At 33.9% G+C, this 19,196-nt stretch overlaps 1 protein-coding gene across 9 annotated transcripts in view; it reads left to right on the forward strand.

The window, feature by feature from the left end:
- The window catches only part of RAP1GDS1 (Rap1 GTPase-GDP dissociation stimulator 1), a 137,065-nt gene that overhangs the window by 100,525 nt on the left and 17,344 nt on the right, over nucleotides 1-19,196 (forward strand). For all 9 annotated transcript variants that reach the window (XM_045536846.1, XM_045536852.1, XM_045536845.1 and 6 more), the window contains 3 exons: nucleotides 5,228-5,356; nucleotides 10,710-10,835; nucleotides 18,631-18,774. In XM_045536846.1, the coding sequence (XP_045392802.1) occupies nucleotides 5,228-5,356; nucleotides 10,710-10,835; nucleotides 18,631-18,774 (399 nt within the window). The remainder of the gene's footprint in view (nucleotides 1-5,227; nucleotides 5,357-10,709; nucleotides 10,836-18,630; nucleotides 18,775-19,196) is intronic.

Genomic DNA, 19,196 nt, shown 5'->3' on the forward strand with positions numbered 1-19,196 from the left:
AGAACTTTTGAATTGTTTTTTGTTAACTTCTAGAAAGCAAGAAATGTATAGATGTATTGTTTTAAACATCCAATATTCTCAATATTAATGAATCATGATTTGTTCTTTTAAAAAATTTTTCTATTCTTGTTGAAATGTATAACCTGAGGCTTAAATTGAAGGGATAATCTGGATGTGAAACATAATATGCATATTTTGTGTAAAGAAGGCTTTAAAAATAACTGATTTGAATTTAACTTTTGTTTAAACACATGTAAATATTATATCCTTAACACTAGGTTTAGACTAAAAGTTCTCCATTTTCCTGATCCATCAGCAAAAGATACTAAGTAATAAGGAACTGAAAAGGAAGTCCTTACTTGTACCTGCGCATTTGGGTATATAAAGTTTTTAACCAATATTCATCCTTTTCGTAGCTATGTTTAAGAAGTTTCCTTTCCAGTGTTATAATAGAGCTAAACTTTGCTTAATTTAAACTTGAAGCTCTACTATACTGTTACATCATTTCTAATTACTAAGTTTTCATATTCTTTTTTTTGAAATGCAGATTTACCATTAAGTCAAAGGTAGTTTTCTTCAGTCTTTATTATGCTGAAGTGGTTTTTGGCCAATTTGTAGTTAGAACTTTTCATCAAGACTTTTATTTGCTTGTTTACACTGTTTCAACTATGTACAACTCATTTGACTGTAGATAGGGTTTTTAATGCAATCCTGTAAATAGCAATATTGTATCATTATACTATGAATAATGTGCGTATCATATATACATACTAATGTAGAGACTATATTTTGCATTGTGTCTTCTTTTGACAGTTTCATCTTTAAGTTCTATTTATCAATAAGCTTAATGATCTTATAACATTGTCTATAATGGTTTTAGGTATAAGATAAACGTGTTATAACCTTAAGAAACATATTTTTAGTAATTGATCAACATCAGTTGAGTTACTGGAATTCTCAGCATACTTTTCTGGACCTATAATCTAGTCTATACCAATGTTTTAAACATTAAACTTAAAACTCAGGGGGAAAAAGGTTCCTCAACTTGAGATCTTCTCTCCAGATCTCCATTCTTTGGAGTTTCCATGAGTGTGACCTGAAGAACTTGGAACCGTTGAAATTCAAATGTAGGTAGGTAAGTGTTCACACCAGCGCATGCGTTGATTGCCTTATATCTCTTTGTATATGCATCTGTATTGCACCCCCTCAGTGCCTTCCTCCTCTTCCTCCCCATAGATCATGTAGGGCCTGTGTCATTTTGACATTATGTAATTTTGTAAATCTGTATTTTGGTCAGTATTTGTCTGTGATGTGTGTCAGGATCAGTTAAAAAAGAGAATCTACAGACATTTATGACATTGTGCTGTCTAAAGACTGTCTTTCACACATAAGTGTTTGCTATGTATGGGCCTGGGTTGCATTTTTGTGAATTGCTGTGTTTGTTGAGCTCTGGTAACATTCCCCTGGAGTTGCTGGTATTTATTGAGGGACACAAAAGTCTTAGTCTTGCAGTTGTTTTACTTACCCTCTCTACTGTGTCTGGAAAACAAGAACTATTTCTAGTTCCAAGAATATCTTCCTGCTTTCCTGCTAGTCTTTCATTTAAAAGTCACGCTCCTGATAATCGTGATACCATGCGTGTCAGCTATTTTCCTTTGAAAGGCATTCACAAGCTTTCTTTGGGCAGTAAATTTTTTAAAAAGATGACCAAACAAATCATTTGTTTCCATTGATAAGAATCAATTTATTCTACACAAACAGGAACCTTACTAAATCCAAAAGCACCACCACCACCAGCTACTAAATGGTAACATACTAAATTGTAACAGAAATAGGTTAACAGACCCAATATGGAATATTCTTCTAGGCTTGAGTTCCTACTCAGATAAGCAAGATGAGATGTTCAGGTGCTTTATTAATGTAATTTCTCTCAAAATATTTGCAAACCAAAATCTGATTCCTACCATGTTCTTAATTTTTATTTCTTTTTTTCCTGTTATCACTTCTGCTAAGCACATCATTCAACTTAATGTTTTCCATGTTTTTCTCCTCCCCTCCACCTTTTAGAAGAATTAGGTAATCCTTTGGCAGTGGTTCTGAAACTTTTGTCTCAGGACCCTTTTACATGCCTAAAAATTGAAGACCTCAAAGAACTTCTTTTATGTATATGGGTTTTATCTTTCAGTATTTACTGAATTAGAAATTAAAATGGAGAAAAAAATTTAAGGTTGTTTAGTATTATATTTTAAAATAAAAATAAATCCATTGTATGTTAATATAAATGACACTTTTATGAAAAATATTTCCAAAAACAAAAGAAATTGCTGCAAAGAATGGCATTTTATTTTACTGTGATATGATGGTGAAGAATATAATGGCTACTAATACAGTTTGGTGCCACTGGCTGGATTCATGCTAAAGTACCAGCTGTTTTACTTACCGTTGTTTTTGTATCATCAGTGCAAATATCAACACAGTGAAAAAGGCAAATAAAATCTTGGTGTCTTTATGAAAATAGTTTTGACTTTATGATCCTCTAAAAGGGTTCCAGGGACACCACTTAGAGAACCATATTCTAGTATGCCTCTTTGTCCATAAAATGAAAGTTTGAGTAAAGGTTTGGGTTTTTTTTTTCTTTTTCTTTTTCTCTGCGCTTTCATCATACAAGGGGAATGACTTGCCTGCAGTCAGTGTGAACAAATTTCAGAGTTATTTGAGTACGATTTTTGTTTTAGTTAGCATCACAGAATTGGATGTAAAAGAAAGCACCCAATTGGTCCAAAACGAGTCTGTCCAATTGGATGATATTTTTCTTTTGTGTGTGGTATGTATGTTGTATGTGAGTATATAATTAATTTGGCTCCTGGATAGTTATAAAACACATTTTCACAAAGTAACAGGATCTTCATGAATTATGGCAAGTTCACACCATATGCCATTTGGCTATGCTACCTTTTCTCCTGATCTGCCACCATTTCAAATATTACACTTCAGTGAGTGTAATATTCAATAAGTATAATAAGCTCTGTACCATTTCTTAATTTTTTTGCCCCACTTCTCCCTGGAACCAAAATTTATAATATTATAATAAAAGCAGTCCAAGAAAGCGGTAGATATGCCAAGCTCGAGAACATGGAGAGCATCATCTTACAAGTGACAGTCTTCTGTTGAGCTATCTCCTTCATGAAATCTGTGACTCCTCTGGTGTCCCTACTGTTGGATTCTTATAATTTGTACCAACAGAACTGAGGGGGTGTGTGATGCTTACATACATGCAGACATATAGTGGAGTTTGACTCTCACTCAATGCATGCGCTAGTGCTCACGCTTACGTACCTGAAATTTGATGATTCAACAGCTCTGCAGTATTTGACAAAGTAGTCAAAACGAATAAATAATAAAAATACTGCTAAAGAACAAGCATCTGCAGAGGTGATCCGCTAGTAAAGAACTCTGTCTACTGGTAAGTGATCAAAATAATTTCTAACTTGGAAAGCTCCTTGGTGCACGATCATTATAAATACTGTAACCATAATTCAAGTATTCTGCCAATATGACATATAGATATAACGCTATCTACCTGACAAGTATTTTGCCTATGAGACAATATGTGCTGTAAATCATTAATAGCTTAATTGTGTATTCAGAAAAAAAAATTAACATGAAAAGTATAAAAACAGCATTTAGTTGAATATATTATATTCTTTTATTTTTATCTCCTTTTAGAATAATAGACTTCATAATTCCATTGCAAAATTTGAAATTGTTTTAGACTATTTGAACTCTACCTTTCCTTTTTCTCAGCTTTATTTTCTATTCTCGTTTTCTAATAGACCCCTTTCTAGTAAAGATGGGCCCCCACAACCAAACCAGTTAATTATTTGTAATTACCCAGTCATCAGTTTTCAGGGACAATAAGCCTCCATTGACTCTCTCTCCTCATACCTCACTCTAACAGCAGAAAGAATTAACAATAAAGACCACCAGGCAAGTAACCAACTGGTATGTGAGACAGCTCAACCCTGCCTGTATGTTCTTTTCTGGTAATTACCCATCTACTTCCTTATCTACTGGTAAAGAATGAAGAAGAGTAAAAAAGACATTATCAGGCCAACCCTGTCAAGGGATTTGAGCTATAATGGAACATGTGTTTTGCAAGGAACAGAGTTTTACCTTTAGATCCCAGATAGGTAACTTCAAAGAATTTGGGGAAAATTATTAGCTTAAAAATGGCATACGATTTTAAAGAGAAAAAAAGTTTGAAAGCATTCTTATGTCTTTGGACGAACCAGTTATTGATAGTAATAGTGTTTCACATAAACATATGAATGTTTATATGTCTTTCTTCTTAGCTTATTCTAAGAGGCAGTACTTTTGATTTTCATTTTGGTTCATTTACCTTCAACTTTGCTACAGGTATTCTATTATCATTGCCCATGAAGAACCCTTGTGGAAATCCAAGGCATGTTTAGTATTTTAAAATCAAATTAGTTGCTTAGAAAATGAAGGCAATGATGACAAGGCATGTTGACCTCATTCTCTTCATCTCTCAAGCCAAATTTTCCTCTTTGACTGAGATGATCTTTCACTGTAATTAAATAAAACTTTAAGAAGAAAAATATTGTAGGTAACCCATTATTTCCTTGTTAAAACCACATTCCTTCCTACCAGGCATCAAAGAGCACTCTGCTGGCAAATGCTCAGAACCAGTCATTTTTGTGTATTTACTATATACTTTCAGTTTTTATAATGAAGTAACTGTTTTAAAGGATTCTAAGACTTTTGTCTTCTTTCTTGGGCTTTATTAACTTGCTACTTTCCTTACTTTTTTCATATATTCTGTGATTTCCTGTAATGCAAATGTTACTTTGTCTAACTTTTTACTCCAATAAACCTACAGTAATGTTTAATTATTTAACTTCTTAAAAGTCTGATTTTTAAAGGTATAAGACCATGTTTTTAAAAAAAGACTAGTGATTTGATATATTCCTTATTTTCATGTTTTCATTTCTAATTTTCTTTTGGTTATTGAAAAGATTCAAAACTCAACTCTTCTGAACTTATGTGTTTAAAATGTTCAAGACAATCATATGAATGGACTTCATTTTCCTTTACTGTGATTCAAATAGCATTGAATTTGCAATAGGGAGAACAAGAGGTGTTTTCTTCTTACTAATGTTCATTTGACATGTGACCATTTTATTTATTTATTTTTATCTTTTTACAGATTCCCTTCAAGCTCAGCTTATCAATATGGGTGTTATTCCTACCCTAGTGAAATTACTGGGCATCCACTGCCAAAATGCAGCTCTTACTGAAATGTGTCTTGTTGCATTTGGTAATTTAGCAGAACTTGGTAAGTCTTAGTCATGAACCACAAATGTGATTAACTTATTAATGCACTTATAATAAATTTTTCTTTATATGTTTAGATTATACTCATTTCTTAAGCATTTGGGATATTTGCCTCAATATTTTAAAAGATGATTATATTTATAATTGCTGCTACTTTGCTTCCCTAATTATTTTATGTATTAAGGTTCAACATTTACATTATACATTATTAAATAAAAATAAAGACATTATAATTTATTACATTTTATATAAACTGTTTATCAGGTAAAGAGGAATCTTGCAGACTAAGGTTCTTCCTCCTCTTTTCACCAAAAAAAAAAAATTAGAGAGGACTTTTTTTATAAAATTATATCTGTAACAGCATTAGGAAATAAAATATGAGAAATCCTTGAAAGTCAGAAGGCAGACAGAACAAGGCCAAGCTGGAAACACATCCTAGTCATAACACAGAAGAGGACTGATAGCCTCAGCTTGCCCATCTCTTTTCTGTGTTTTATTTTTCCTCTATATTACGTATTGCCCTTTCTTTCCTCCCTCTTTCTGTCCTCTCCCTCCTTGTCTCCCCTCCCTTCCTTCTCTCCTTCCTGTGACTCTGGACAGAAAGTTGTAACTCCTGGTCTGGATCTACCCCACAACCATGTTCACGATAAATTCTTTATTATGGCCATGGTGAATTGAAATGGTGTTTTATCAAAGCTTTAAATATAATAGTTGTAACAAATACATAGATTCTGATGATTATCCCCATATTGTAAATAAGCAAAAGCAGCACCAAGACTCTAATCTTGGTGAAAGCTCATGTCTCTACATCTTAGACATTAAAGTCTTGATTTCAAAATTTTACTTTTGTCCTCAAGCTAAGGGAATAGGGATTACTTATCAGAGATATTTAGTAAAAGTCACTCTTATTAAGTGTGTCATGTTCTAGTATTTGTATTACTCATCTTCTCTCTTCCTCTGCTATTTCTTCTTTTTTATACTAGCCTGATTAACACATTTTTTCTATCATTCAAGTGAAACCAAGAATGAAAGAATATTTAGTGTTTAAGTTACTATTTTCCATTATTAAAATGGAATGTAGGAGTTTGTGGTCAGTATAGTTGGTAGAAATGAAACAAATCATATTATAATCCCATACTTTTGCATTTTAGTATGAGTAGTTTCTGGAACTTCACTGTCCTATACAGTAGCTACCAGCACTGAAATATGAATAGTCTAAATTGAGATGTGCTGTAATACACAATGGATTTTGTAGACTTAGTATGAAAAAAAAAATAAAGTAAAATAGCTTGCCAATATTTTTTAATGTTGCTTGCATGTTGAAATAATAATTTGAATATACCGGGTGGAATAAAACATATTAAAATTTCACTTTTTAATTTTTTTTTTAGTAATACATATATGGTTTCATTTTGGGCTCTCATTATATTGCTCTTGGACAGTGATGCTCTAGAAAATAAATTCGGCAACAAAGTCATCCTTCACCCTGTGTAGGCTGCTTCCCTTTTGAAGTTTTAGGAGAGTACACAGAAGAAAGCAAAGACTGATGAAGTTTATCTCACCTAACCTCTTAAAAAGCCAGTACCAAGTAATCCTTGAATAGGCTATGCTGGGTAGGGGCTTATATAATTGCAACTGATTGCTGAGGATCATTTCATTTTTTTTTTATGGTTGTGTATCTAAATCTTATAAATTCTTCAACTTCAGGAACTGTGCAGAATTACTCCTGAGCCTCATGGGAAGGGAGTTAAGTTGTTGGTTCACATATCCCAATAAACTGTCATCATCCATTTCTCAAATGAACATCAAGGAGAAAGGATTAGTCATCATTACCTCCTCTGGTGAAACGAATACAATAAGAGCTATGGTAATAGCAGAGGGTGGGCCTTGAGAGAGTGTGGTCATAGGAGTCTTGCATTTTATAATAAAAGAGGGTCCTGGATCTGTATTAAACCTCACTCACCTTTACGGTCACCCTGTGAAGTAAATAGGGCCTAATCCTTGCAGTTAATCCAACCCTGTAATTTATTTAGTAATACGGATTTAGGATCGTGCCTACATAGTAGGGGAGCTTCTTTCTGGCAGGGAAATTTGTGGAAGGCAGTTAGCATATTTAATTTATTTAATTTACATAAACAAATAACTTACACATTTGGACCCTCAAATCATTCATTATGTAAATAGTGGTATCGCTCTTGCTGTGTTTAAAACATTCTACTATAAATATAAAATATTAACACCTCTCCAGAAGTGCCCCCCAGAAACCCAGATTTTAAACTACCCGCCTTAGGGCAATAGTTTTCAAACTTTTGGGACGTGACCCACAGTAAGAAATATACCCTATATCACCACCTAACTGCATGAACACCTGAAACTAAGCAATAGTTATTATCTTTACCATATTCAGTGCACTCTGATAGTTTATATTCTATTTTTAAAAATACTGGCCACAGTCCTAAATCGATTACATGACTTATTAGTCAATCTCTATCTGGCATTTGAAAAATATAGCCTTATAAGGGGATTTCTGTTATATGTGAATCATTTGAAAAGCAGTTCTTTGTATTAGAGAAAAAAATGTTTCATGTGTGATCTTTTAAAAGACAACTTGAATTCTCACACAAAGCATCTTTAATAGTTATACTATCATTTCTGATTTTAATACCTGTAGTAGTTACTCTTACGATATGTGTCATATGTATAGCTTGTCTGTGATGAATTGTACTAAAGCATTTGGTTTATTCAGATTTTAATTAGGCGCTTAAAATTTTAATGGATATGACAAAAATGTCAATGGTTATGTTTGCTTTGCTGAGTATTTATAGAATTTTTACTTAGAAGTTAATATATACTTAGAAACTGATGTGTTAAAGTTTCCGTAATGTACACCAAGCCAGCCTGTGCTTTCTAACTAAGCAGCGTTTTCACTGAGCTCTGGATTCCACGGTTGCCTGCAAAAGTGGTATTGGAAGAGTCAAAGGAGGGGAATGCTTCAGGATTGAGCCCAACCATTTTATTCTTTGGGATTAAAAAGTGAAAGGTTTACCAAAAGCTAAAAACCCAGAAAAAAGCATGAATATTTGCCCCAAAGCTCTATCAGTCTAAGGTTCATCTCTGTTATGAACCTTTTTAAACGTAAATACTCTTTGGAATAGCCAAAGTTATCAGCCATTCACCTCTTATAAATTAAATTGGGAAATGGGAGTTTTGATTGGACAAATGAATAAGTAAAAATCATTTGGGGACAAAAAACAGAGCACAGCATACTCTGGGAGCCCTTGCCTACTGGGGAAGGTAAGAGTTAAGTAGAAAGTTGCAAAAATAACGTTGCCTACATTGCTGTTTCAATGACAAACCGGGAAAACATACCACTGAAAAATTGCTTCCAAACACCTTGATATAAGTAGCTGCAGTTAAGATTGGATTTTCATCATTTTGGCATAGATCTACTGTTGTATCCACCAAAAGCAGTGTAATAAAAAGCAAGTCAAAATTGTATTGTCACCCTATTAATAAAATTTGTGTTTCATCTTTCTCATTTATTGATTTTATAATATATCTTACTTGATATTAACAGAGAAATTTAACAGAGACTAGAGAGCAGAAGCTAACGCTCATATTCATTGATGTGTTCATTTAGTTATTCAATATTCAATATTCTGGACACCTGCTTTGTGCTAGGCACTATTCTGTGCACTGTGTGGTGGTTGAAATAATATACATTGTCCCTCCCTTCGAGGAGCTTATAGTTTAGTGGGGGAAATGGATGTTTTTAAAATAATTTGCAAGTAAATTAGCATATAATTACAAATTATAGTAATTGCTAGAGAAAGTAAGGGAGTTAGATGAAAGACTAATTTAAATTAGAGGCATCAACTCTAGGTGGGAAAGAGCATTTTCAGACAGTTAATATTTCACAATGTTTACCTCCTATACATAGTATGCAGTAGCTTTCTCAGGAAGCTGCTAGAGAACGGATATTGATTACAAGGTATCTAATACAGGAAGGAGGAGAAATGATCCATCAAGCTAATGATAAGGAGAGAGTCTAGGATGCCAGCTGGGCCCGTAAACAGAGAGCAGCTGGTTTACATTGGGTTTGGTCAGAATTCTTGTAAAGGAACTTCTCCTGGAGAATTAATAGGATACTTAATGCAACCAAAGAAAGTGAGAGAATTGGAGAGAAGTGGAACACATTCTGGTTGTATTTTGGAGGATGATGGGTGGACATTGGTGATTCATTGGATGTGGAAGTTGAGTGAGAACAAATGAGCAGTGACTCCTAGATTTCTGCCCGTGCAGATGGATAGAGGGAATGTTCATTTACTGAGCTTAGGAAGCCTGGAGGAAACGGGTTTCAGGGTATATCAAAAGTCTCTTTTAGGCTTTGAGTTTAGGATGCTAGAGAGATGCTCAAGTAGAAATGGTCCCAAATGCGCTGTTAAATAAATAGCCTGGAGTCTAGAGGAGGACTAGTGCTGTACTTGGATAAATGTGTCAACACAGAGATGCTGTTTGATGCCATGGAAGAGAATTAGATTGCCTAGGGTGAGAATAAGGATTGAGAAGGTAAGAAATCAAAAGGACCAAGTACCAAGGAACTGGAATTTATAGAGGTCTGGTGGAAAAGCAGGAACAATCGTAGGAGATTGCGGAGTGTAGAAGTGGGCCCAAACTGCTTTGAAGTGGATTTAAGAGTGCGTGTGAGTTGAGAAAGTAGAGGCAAGGTACATAAACAGTGTTACCAAGAAACTTGTTTGTAAAGTGAAAGAGATTGATTGGTAGTTGAAGAAAGAAGTGGAGAAAAGGGAGAGTGTTTTTAATATTTTTTATGTGAAATACTGAGGCATATTTAAATGTTGGTTGATGGTGAGGCTGTAGAGTAAGGTTGCAGATGCTCAGGAGGCAGGGGGGTGAGACCCCAAGTGCTCGTGCAGAATTGGCCTGTAACAGCAGGCATGTCGGGCCCAGTCCAGAAACACACCAATTTAATGATATGAAAGATAAGTCACCTTTAATTCAGCCATGTAAAATAAAATATGTTACAAGTAATGTTTCTTTGATTAAAAGCCTTGAAACTGAATTAATAATTTTATTGTTGCTATGGTTACCTATATGTTATGCTACTGAAGATTTTTTTATAACCTCAAATATAATTGGGTCAGAACATTTTTTCTAAAGCCTTGGACATTTTTCCTTTTCAGGGGCATTAAAAATGGATTTGATTGTTCCTGTATTTGAAGAATGTCTGTGTTTATCAGTAATGATACAAAAGGACCAAGTATTGAAAGTAATAGAGAACAGGTTGGGGTTTAATTTTGTTTGCTTACTCTAAATTTTTTTTTATTTTACAGAGTCAAGTAAAGAACAGTTTGCAAGTACAAACATTGCTGAAGAGCTGGTAAAACTGTTCAAGAAACAAATAGAGCATGATAAGAGAGAAATGATTTTTGAAGTTCTTGCTCCATTGGCAGAAAACGGTGAGAAAATAAATGCACCTTTTGGGTTTTGATCATATAGACTTTCAGTTTTTTCTAGTACTATTTAATTGCCAGCTGTTTACCTCAATACTCTTCTTTTGTCTTAGTAGTGATGCGGTAAGTTTTATTTTGGATATGTCTAACTTCAGCTACATCTGCTTCATAACTATATCTACATTGGCCAAAGCTACTTTCCAAGTTCCTCTGGCTTTAAAATCTTAGCAAAGATGCTTCTGTAGCTAACACATTCTGTGCCATTCTGGAAAAGGCAGGTGAGAGGCTGAACTTCTCTTCTGTTTCTAAGGCAAAGGGGATAAAGGTTAGAGTCTTGGGCCTGTCAACAGCGAGAATACTGGTAAACTGCTCTCTTGGGGGGGCAAAAAATCTTAAAGTATATATCCTAGGAGTAAGAGTGACTCAATTAAAAAAAAATTCCATATAAATAATTTTCCAAATACAGTGTCTAGCACATAATCAAAGAGGCCCAGACACATGGGGAGAGAAGACACACTATAAGCAGGAACAGGCAATAGCAGCAAATCTCCAGATACTGGAATTATTAGACTCAAAACAGGTTTGCTTATTATGTTCAGAGTGTTAGAACAAGCTTAAAATTTTCAGAAAGAAACTAAAAACTATAAAAAAGCAACATAACAGGTTTAAAAAAAAACAAAGTGGCAATTCCTGGATTGAAAAATTCAGCCAAAATTAAGAATCTAATGGCAGATTTGATAGATATAGTTGAATTAGAAAATCAGTGAACTGGAAGATTGGAAAGAAATCCAGAATGAATTATAAAGAAAAAAGAATCAATTGACATAAAAGAGAATAAGAGGTGTAGAGGATGAAGTTAGAAGCTCTGATACACATTTTTTGAAGTCCCAAATGGAGAGTAGAGAAGGGGGTTAGGAGGGTACAGAGAAGAAATTTTGGCAGAAAATTTACCAGAAATTATGAAAGATATCAACGATTCAAGAAGCCGAATGAACTGAAAACATGATAAAAAGAAATCCACATCTACATGCATCGTACTGAAAATTTAGAAAACCTACGACAAAATCTTAAAACTATCCAGAAAAAAACAGATTACCTTCAAAGGAACAACAGTTTGACAGCTAACTTCTCAATAGCAACAATGAAAGCCACGTTATAAAGATTGCTTGTCAGATAAAAGGAAAATGATGTAAATGCAGGGGAGAATAAAGACAAAAAAAATAGTAAATATGTAGGTAAATCTCATGAACATTGAATGTATAAATAAAAATAAGTTGTGAGGTGTAAAATACGATGCAAAATGAGGGTATAAATCAGAAGAGAGGTAAAAGGAGTTAGAGTCCTAAAACTCTTGTATTATCTTGAAGAAGGTACAGTTAGACTCTGGTTATTCAATTATTTCAACTTTTAAGGTGACTACTAAAATAATTTTTTAAAATAATATATAACTACCAAACTAACAGAAGGATTTATGGAAAGTTTTTTGGTTTTCTTTAATGCCCTAACAATCCATAATAAGAGAAGAGAGGAAAGAAAAAGGAACATGGGAGACAAATAGAGCATTAAAAATGTTGATTTAAGTCATAGTATTTCAGTAATTAAATGGGTGTGGCATAAATGCTTTAATTAAAAGACCATTTGTCAGCTGGGTTTAAAAAATCAATTACACTTTTTAAAACAAGCAACACTTCTTAAATATAAGAGGATTTAAAGGATTGAGAATAGGATGGAGAAAGTATACCATTCAAACCTAAAGAAGGCTACAGTAGTTATATAAATATAAAATAAAATAGAATAAGATGAATACTAGAGATAAGGTAAAGTATTACTTGCTATAGTAATAAAAGGTACAATTCATCTCGAAGATACAATTATACATTACCCCAAAACATATGAAGGAAAATATTCAGAACTATGAGGAGAAATAGACAAATCCACAAGTATCATGGCAGATTTTTATACCTCTTTGAGTAATTTATAGAACAAGCAGTTAAAGAAAATACGGGTATAGAAAATTTGAACAACATGATTAAGAAAATTTATTTAATGGGCATATTTTAGAACACTGCACCCAACTGCTGAGCTCTTTCTTTTCAAGTACATATGAAACATTTAGGAACATGTGTGCTTGTCATGAAAGAAATTTCAAAGGATTGTAATCGCACAGAGTATATTTATCTGACCTAAGTGAATTGTCCAGTAACTAATAGTATAAAAAGATACTAGGAAATCTCTGTATGTTTAGATCTTAAGAAATAGAGTTCCAATACCTCAGAGGTCAAAAAAGAATCATAATGAAAATTAGAAATGTTTCTAATAATGAAAATGAAAATACTATATCTCAAATTTTATGTGATACAGATAGAGCCATACTTAGAGGGAATTTTTTTGCAATAAATTAATATATTAAAAAAGGTTACTATCACATTGAGGATTAAGTTAAAGAAATCATAAAGGACAAAAACTAAAATCAGTGAGCTCAGTATTCATCGCAGGAATTTAGGGGAAAGAAAACATAAACCTGGAAAAGCAGAAGGGAAGAAGTATAAAGAGCTGAAATTAATAAAATAGAAAACATACAGTGCAATACAAGCATATAATTGCCAAAGTTGAGTCTGAAAAGACTTAACAAAATTGGTAAGTTCCTAGACTGATTAATCAGGGAAAAAGAAAGAGAAAGCACAACTAACCAAAATTGTGCAAAAAAAAAAAATCAAAAGAATGCAACAGGAGGAGACCTTCCTTCAGATCTTACAGATATTAAGAGGATATTATGAACAATTTGATGCCAATACATTTTAAAGTATGCATGACATAAGAAGAAATAGAAAAGCTGAGTAATCTTATCTTAAATTCTTTCAGAGAATGTTACCAATTTATTTTAATGAGGCTAATGAAATTTTACACTAAGTCTCAACAAAAACAATATGTGAATGAAAATTAATGGGTAATCTCACCATGGACGTAGATCCAAAGTTTGTCCTAAAATTTTAGCAAATCAACTCTAGTAATTTATTTAAAAATTAATCATACTAAATTGCATTTATTCTGAAAATGCAAACAGTGTAAATCATCACTTTAAAATAATAAAGGAGAGAAATCATATGATCTTCTCAGATTCTTTAAAAAAAAAAAGCATTTGGTAAGATTAAGTGCCTATGCATAATTTTTAAAAACTCTTAGGAAACCAGCACTAGGAGGGAATTTTTTAATCTGAAAAGGGTATCTACCAGAAGCCTACAGAAGACATACTCAGTGCTAACTAAAAGGCATTCCCTTTGAAGTTGAGAATAAGAGGGATCATTCCCACTTCTATTCAATATTGTATCGCAGGAAATATCCAATGCATTAAAGAAAGAATAAAAAAATAAAAGATATAGAAAAGAAATAAAACTGTCATTTTTTGTGATTATATATGTTCATACCATCATAAGATATGATTAGATATGTTCAATTCAAAAGAATCTATAGATCAATTTTATAGTTCAATTTTTTTAATTAGTCAGAATTTAGGTTTCTGGCCAAAAAAAAAAAAAAAAATTATATTTCTATATACCAGCAAAACCCAGAAAATATTAAAAGTATATTGTTTAGACCTTTCAGTTGGACTGCCATCTTCCAGTAATTCACCAAAATGACGGACACAAAGGAAATGAGGAAAGACACCCAATATGTATGTTCTCTAGACCTTTTAGAAAACATGGAGTTGTTCCTTTGGCCACATACATGTGAATCTACAGGAAAGATGATGTAGACATCAAGAGAATGGGTGCTGTTCAAAAAGGAATGCCCCACAAATGTTACCATGGCAAAACTGGAAGTCTACAGTGTTACCCAGCATGCTGTTAGCACTGTTGTAAACAAACAAGGGCAAGATTCTTACCAAGAGTATTAATGTACATATTTAGCATATTAAGCACTGTAAGAGCCAAGATAGCTTCCTGAAACATGTGAAGGAAAATGATCAGAAAAAGGAGGAAGCCAAAGAGAAAGGTATCTGAGTTCAACTGAAGGCCCCAGCCTGCTCCACCCAGAGAACCAGTGGAAAGGAGTCTGAGCTGCTAGAACCTGCTCCCTGTGAATTCATGGCATAAGTGGTGTAAAAATATTAAAGACATCTGGACCGTAAAAGATATACACATACTTACCATACTATAAAAAATGATATACCTAAGAACGAACTAAGGAAAGTTGTGCAAGATCTCTGGCAGGAAACTGTAGAAAATCATTGAGAGAAATTAAAGATCTAAATAAATGGAAAGCTATGTTACTTTTATAGATTGGAGACTTCAATGTTGTAATGACGTTTTATCTCCCCATGTTGATCTATAGACTCAATGCAGTTCTAACCAAAGTCCCAAAAGGCCAGGAATAGCCAAGATACTGTGAAAGAGAACAAGGCAGCAGAACTGGTTTTACTGGCTAACAAATAACAAAACTTCATTCTGATAAAACTGTAGTAAGTTAAAGACAGTGTGGTGCTGGTGGAGGGTGGACAAGACCACCAGTGGAAAAGAATATGTAGCCCAATAACATGTATTAACAGATGCTGCTTTTGTTTAAAAAAAAAAAAAAAGTCACTGCAAAACAATATGGAAAGGACAGTATTTTCAATAAAGGAACCTGGGAATATGGGAAAAAATTAAATTGGAGATACCTCATGCTTCATACTATATAGAAAATTCCACATTGGCCTAATTTTGAGAGTTAAAACCAGAAAGTTTATCTTAAAATATAGGATAGGAGAATATCATCCTGGCCTTGGAGTACAGAAAGTTTTCTTTGGCCACAAAAGGCTCTGATCATAAAGGAAAAGATTGATACATTTTGGTAACTTTGAAAGTAAAAACTTCCATTTTCAAAAGACACCATTAAGAGTGAAAAGCAAGACCATGGGTGGGAGAATATATTTACAACACAAATAACTGACAGAGGACTCATGTGTATCGTATATAAAAACTCCTATTTATCATTAAGAAAAATGTAGAAAACCCTGTGGAAAAATATGCAAAAGATTTGAGCAGGTACTTGACAAAAGATAAAATCGAAAAAGCTAATAAACACATAAAAATATGCTCATACTTGTAATAATCAGGGAATGCAAAATAAAACCACAAAAAAAAAAAAACCACTGCATATCCACTGGAAGGTCTGATAGTACCAAGTGCTGACGAGGGTGCAGAGCGGTGGGAGTGTAAATTGGTGTCTGTTGACGTTGGAGATGTGCAGGCCTGTGACGCAGCAATTCCATGCTTGGAAACACACCCGGAAGCACGTGCCCTGTGCACCAGGACCATCGCAGGATGTTCAAAGCAGCGTTATTTATAATAACGAAAAACTGAAACCAACCCATATCCATCAACAGTAGAATGAATAAATAATGTTATATTCATAGAATGGAAAAATACACAGTTACGAAAAAGAATGAAGACAGCTATAACCATTAGTGTGGATGAATCTTATAAACATGTTGAAAGGGAAAAGCCAACACTGAAAAATATGTATAGTGTGATTCCATTTATATATTAATAAAGTTCAAAAAAGGGTAAAAACTGCAGTTTTTAGAAATGATTGTTTGGTGAAACAATAAAAAGTATGGCGTGATTACCATACAGTCAGGGCAGTGAGGTGAGAGGAATGAAGGGCAGGTTTGTGGTCAGAAGGGGGAATGCAAGAAGGGCTTCCTGGGTTGCTGGCAATGAATTTCTTGGTCTAGTGATTGAAAACTCATTTCTAGACTAATCCTTTGCATATCATCCTTGGTTTTCTTGGTATGCAAAGCAGAGTGATTCCAACATCACACGTTGGGATTTGTACAGTTCAAGGTTTTTCGTATTTTTAAGGCTTTCTTATCATGTTTTTTAAAATTCTAGTCGCCACACATTTCTAGCCCTAGCATTCTGTAACCAAGGAAACGCCCTACTTTTAGCCTGGCACAGTGCAATGCAAGTGTACCTTTTAAAGAAATATTCCAGGTTGAATATTCTGTGTATTCTTAGATAATATTCTAAAGAAGATCAGTGGTCCTCGTGATAGAAAAAGGCTAAATTTTTACACATTAAAATTGCCTGAGAGTCTTAAGTATATATTTTTTGAAAGTCTTTGTTTCTTCTAAATGACAAGCTGAAACTGCCATTGCTGTACACGTGTGCATATACAGCTTAAACCAATGTCTCAAACAAAATCCAACTGAAAAATAAAAGGTAAATTTAAAAATTTCTGTGTAGCTAATGTAATTTTAAAGTTGATCAGCATTTATCTTAAGGAGTATCAGGTACACCCAAAGCATTTAGATAGGCCAGTTTAGGTTAAAAGATAAATAAATAAGGTATATCTGCCGTAATAGGAGACAGATATAGATGCAGATATAAAGTTTGCAGTGAAATAAGAGTTATAATGAAAGAATATTTAGGACATTAGGAGTGTATTAATAATAATAAATTAATTTGATGTAGGGGTAGTTTCCTGTGAAGATCCTTTTTAAAAATGTAATTGGGATGTAAATTCTGTCTCTAAAATACCTTATTTTGTTGGTTAGCCATCAGAGAGCTTCACAAGGTTTTTTTCTTTCAAATTTTATTATGAATATTTTAAAACCTATTCAGAAATAGAATATGTTTTAATAAACCACCATGTATTCATCACCCAAGAAAGTGTTAAAGTAATAAAAACCTGGCCAGTCATGGTGGCTTAGGCCTGTAATCCCTGTAGTTTAGGAGGCTGAGGCAGGAAGATTGCTTGAGGGCAGGAGCTCAAGACCAGCCTGGGCAACACAGCAAGACCCCATCTCTACAAAAAATAGAAAAATTATCCAGGCATGATTGCATACAACTGTAGTCCCAGCTACTCAGCTAGGCTAAGGCAGGAGGATTGCTTGAGCCTGGGAGTTTGAGGTTGCTGTGAGCTTTGATGGCATCATGGCACTCCAGCCTGGGCAACAAAGCCAGACCTTGTCTCAAAAAAAAAGAAAAGATAGCATGAAGCCCTTTATAAAGACATTACTTTTAAAGTTTCTAAAGTTATATTATAGATTAACTGCCCTAGAAGAATAACATCTATACAAATATGAATCAAAATATGCTGGTGATATAGGTTGAAATTTACTAATAACTCTTTACTTTTTAATAATTTTGTATTCAAGACCCATTAGTGGACATATTTTAGCTTTATATAACAGATACACTGTTGCCTTTTTGTTGTTGTTGTTAGAGTTTTGCTGTCCAGGCTAGAGTGCAGTGCTGTCATCACAGCTTAATGCAACCTCAAACTCCTGGGCTCAAGCAGTCCTTCTGCCTCAGCCTCCAAAGCAGCTGCGACTACAGGCACACACCACCACACCCAGCTAATTTTTCTATTTTTCTTAGTGACGGGGTCTCACTATGTTCCTCAGGCTGGTCTCCAACTCCTGGCCTCAAGTGATCCTCCCCCATCTCAGCCTCCCAAAGTGCTAGGATTACAGGCATAAATCACTGTGCCCAGCCAATATTGCCTTTTAAACATGAGCATACTATCTGGAATAATAGCGGAAGCAATATTAGTTGCTTTCAGAGCTGAGAAACAGTTTGTTTAGATGCTGCGAGACATTGTGAAAGGTGACATAATTTCAAAAGGAAAAATGAACTAAAGCTTTTGTATATTTAAGCTACACTGTCAGATAGTTCATCTTGAAACTCAAATCTTTGAAGATGTTATCTAAATCATGCATTTTCTTAGTTTCTTATAATTCTTCGTAATGTATTGCTTATACCAGAGCTGCTATTTTATCTCAGATTTTGGTTATTTTATTCACATTGTTCTTTAGATGCTATTAAACTACAGCTGGTTGAAGCAGGCCTGGTAGAGTGTCTACTAGAGATTGTTCAACAGAAAGTGGATAGTGACAAAGAGGATGATATTGCTGAGCTCAAAACTGGTTCGGATCTAATGGTTTTATTACTTCTTGGAGGTGAGTTGTAATTTATGCCAGCCAAAGAACACAGTCATCAGATTTTTAAAAATTTATTAAGTGTCTTCTATAGGTAGTCTACTAGGCATTTTCTCATTTTCCTATCTCTCATCCTGCTGATATGATGATTTTGAAACCTTAAACATGTCATAGATAGAGCTAGAGATAATGAACTGAAAAAGAGGAGTCTTTGCTATTTCCCGCTATTTGAAGAGCTGTCATGTAGAAGACATAGCTGTGGTACCAAAGGACTGAAAGGTAGATGGCTGCTTGGGACTTGGACTGAAAAAATGCTAAAGTCCATTGTCTAGTGTCTATTAAAAGTTTATTATAAAAAGATTCATTACCTTTCCCATCACAAAATTAATAGTTTGTGAAGTATGTAGTTTCCCAGTTGGATATTCACTTAGGAATATGAATTT

The sequence above is a fragment of the Lemur catta genome, chromosome 24 (genome assembly GCF_020740605.2).
Source record: "Lemur catta isolate mLemCat1 chromosome 24, mLemCat1.pri, whole genome shotgun sequence".
Lineage (NCBI taxonomy): Eukaryota > Metazoa > Chordata > Mammalia > Primates > Lemuridae > Lemur > Lemur catta.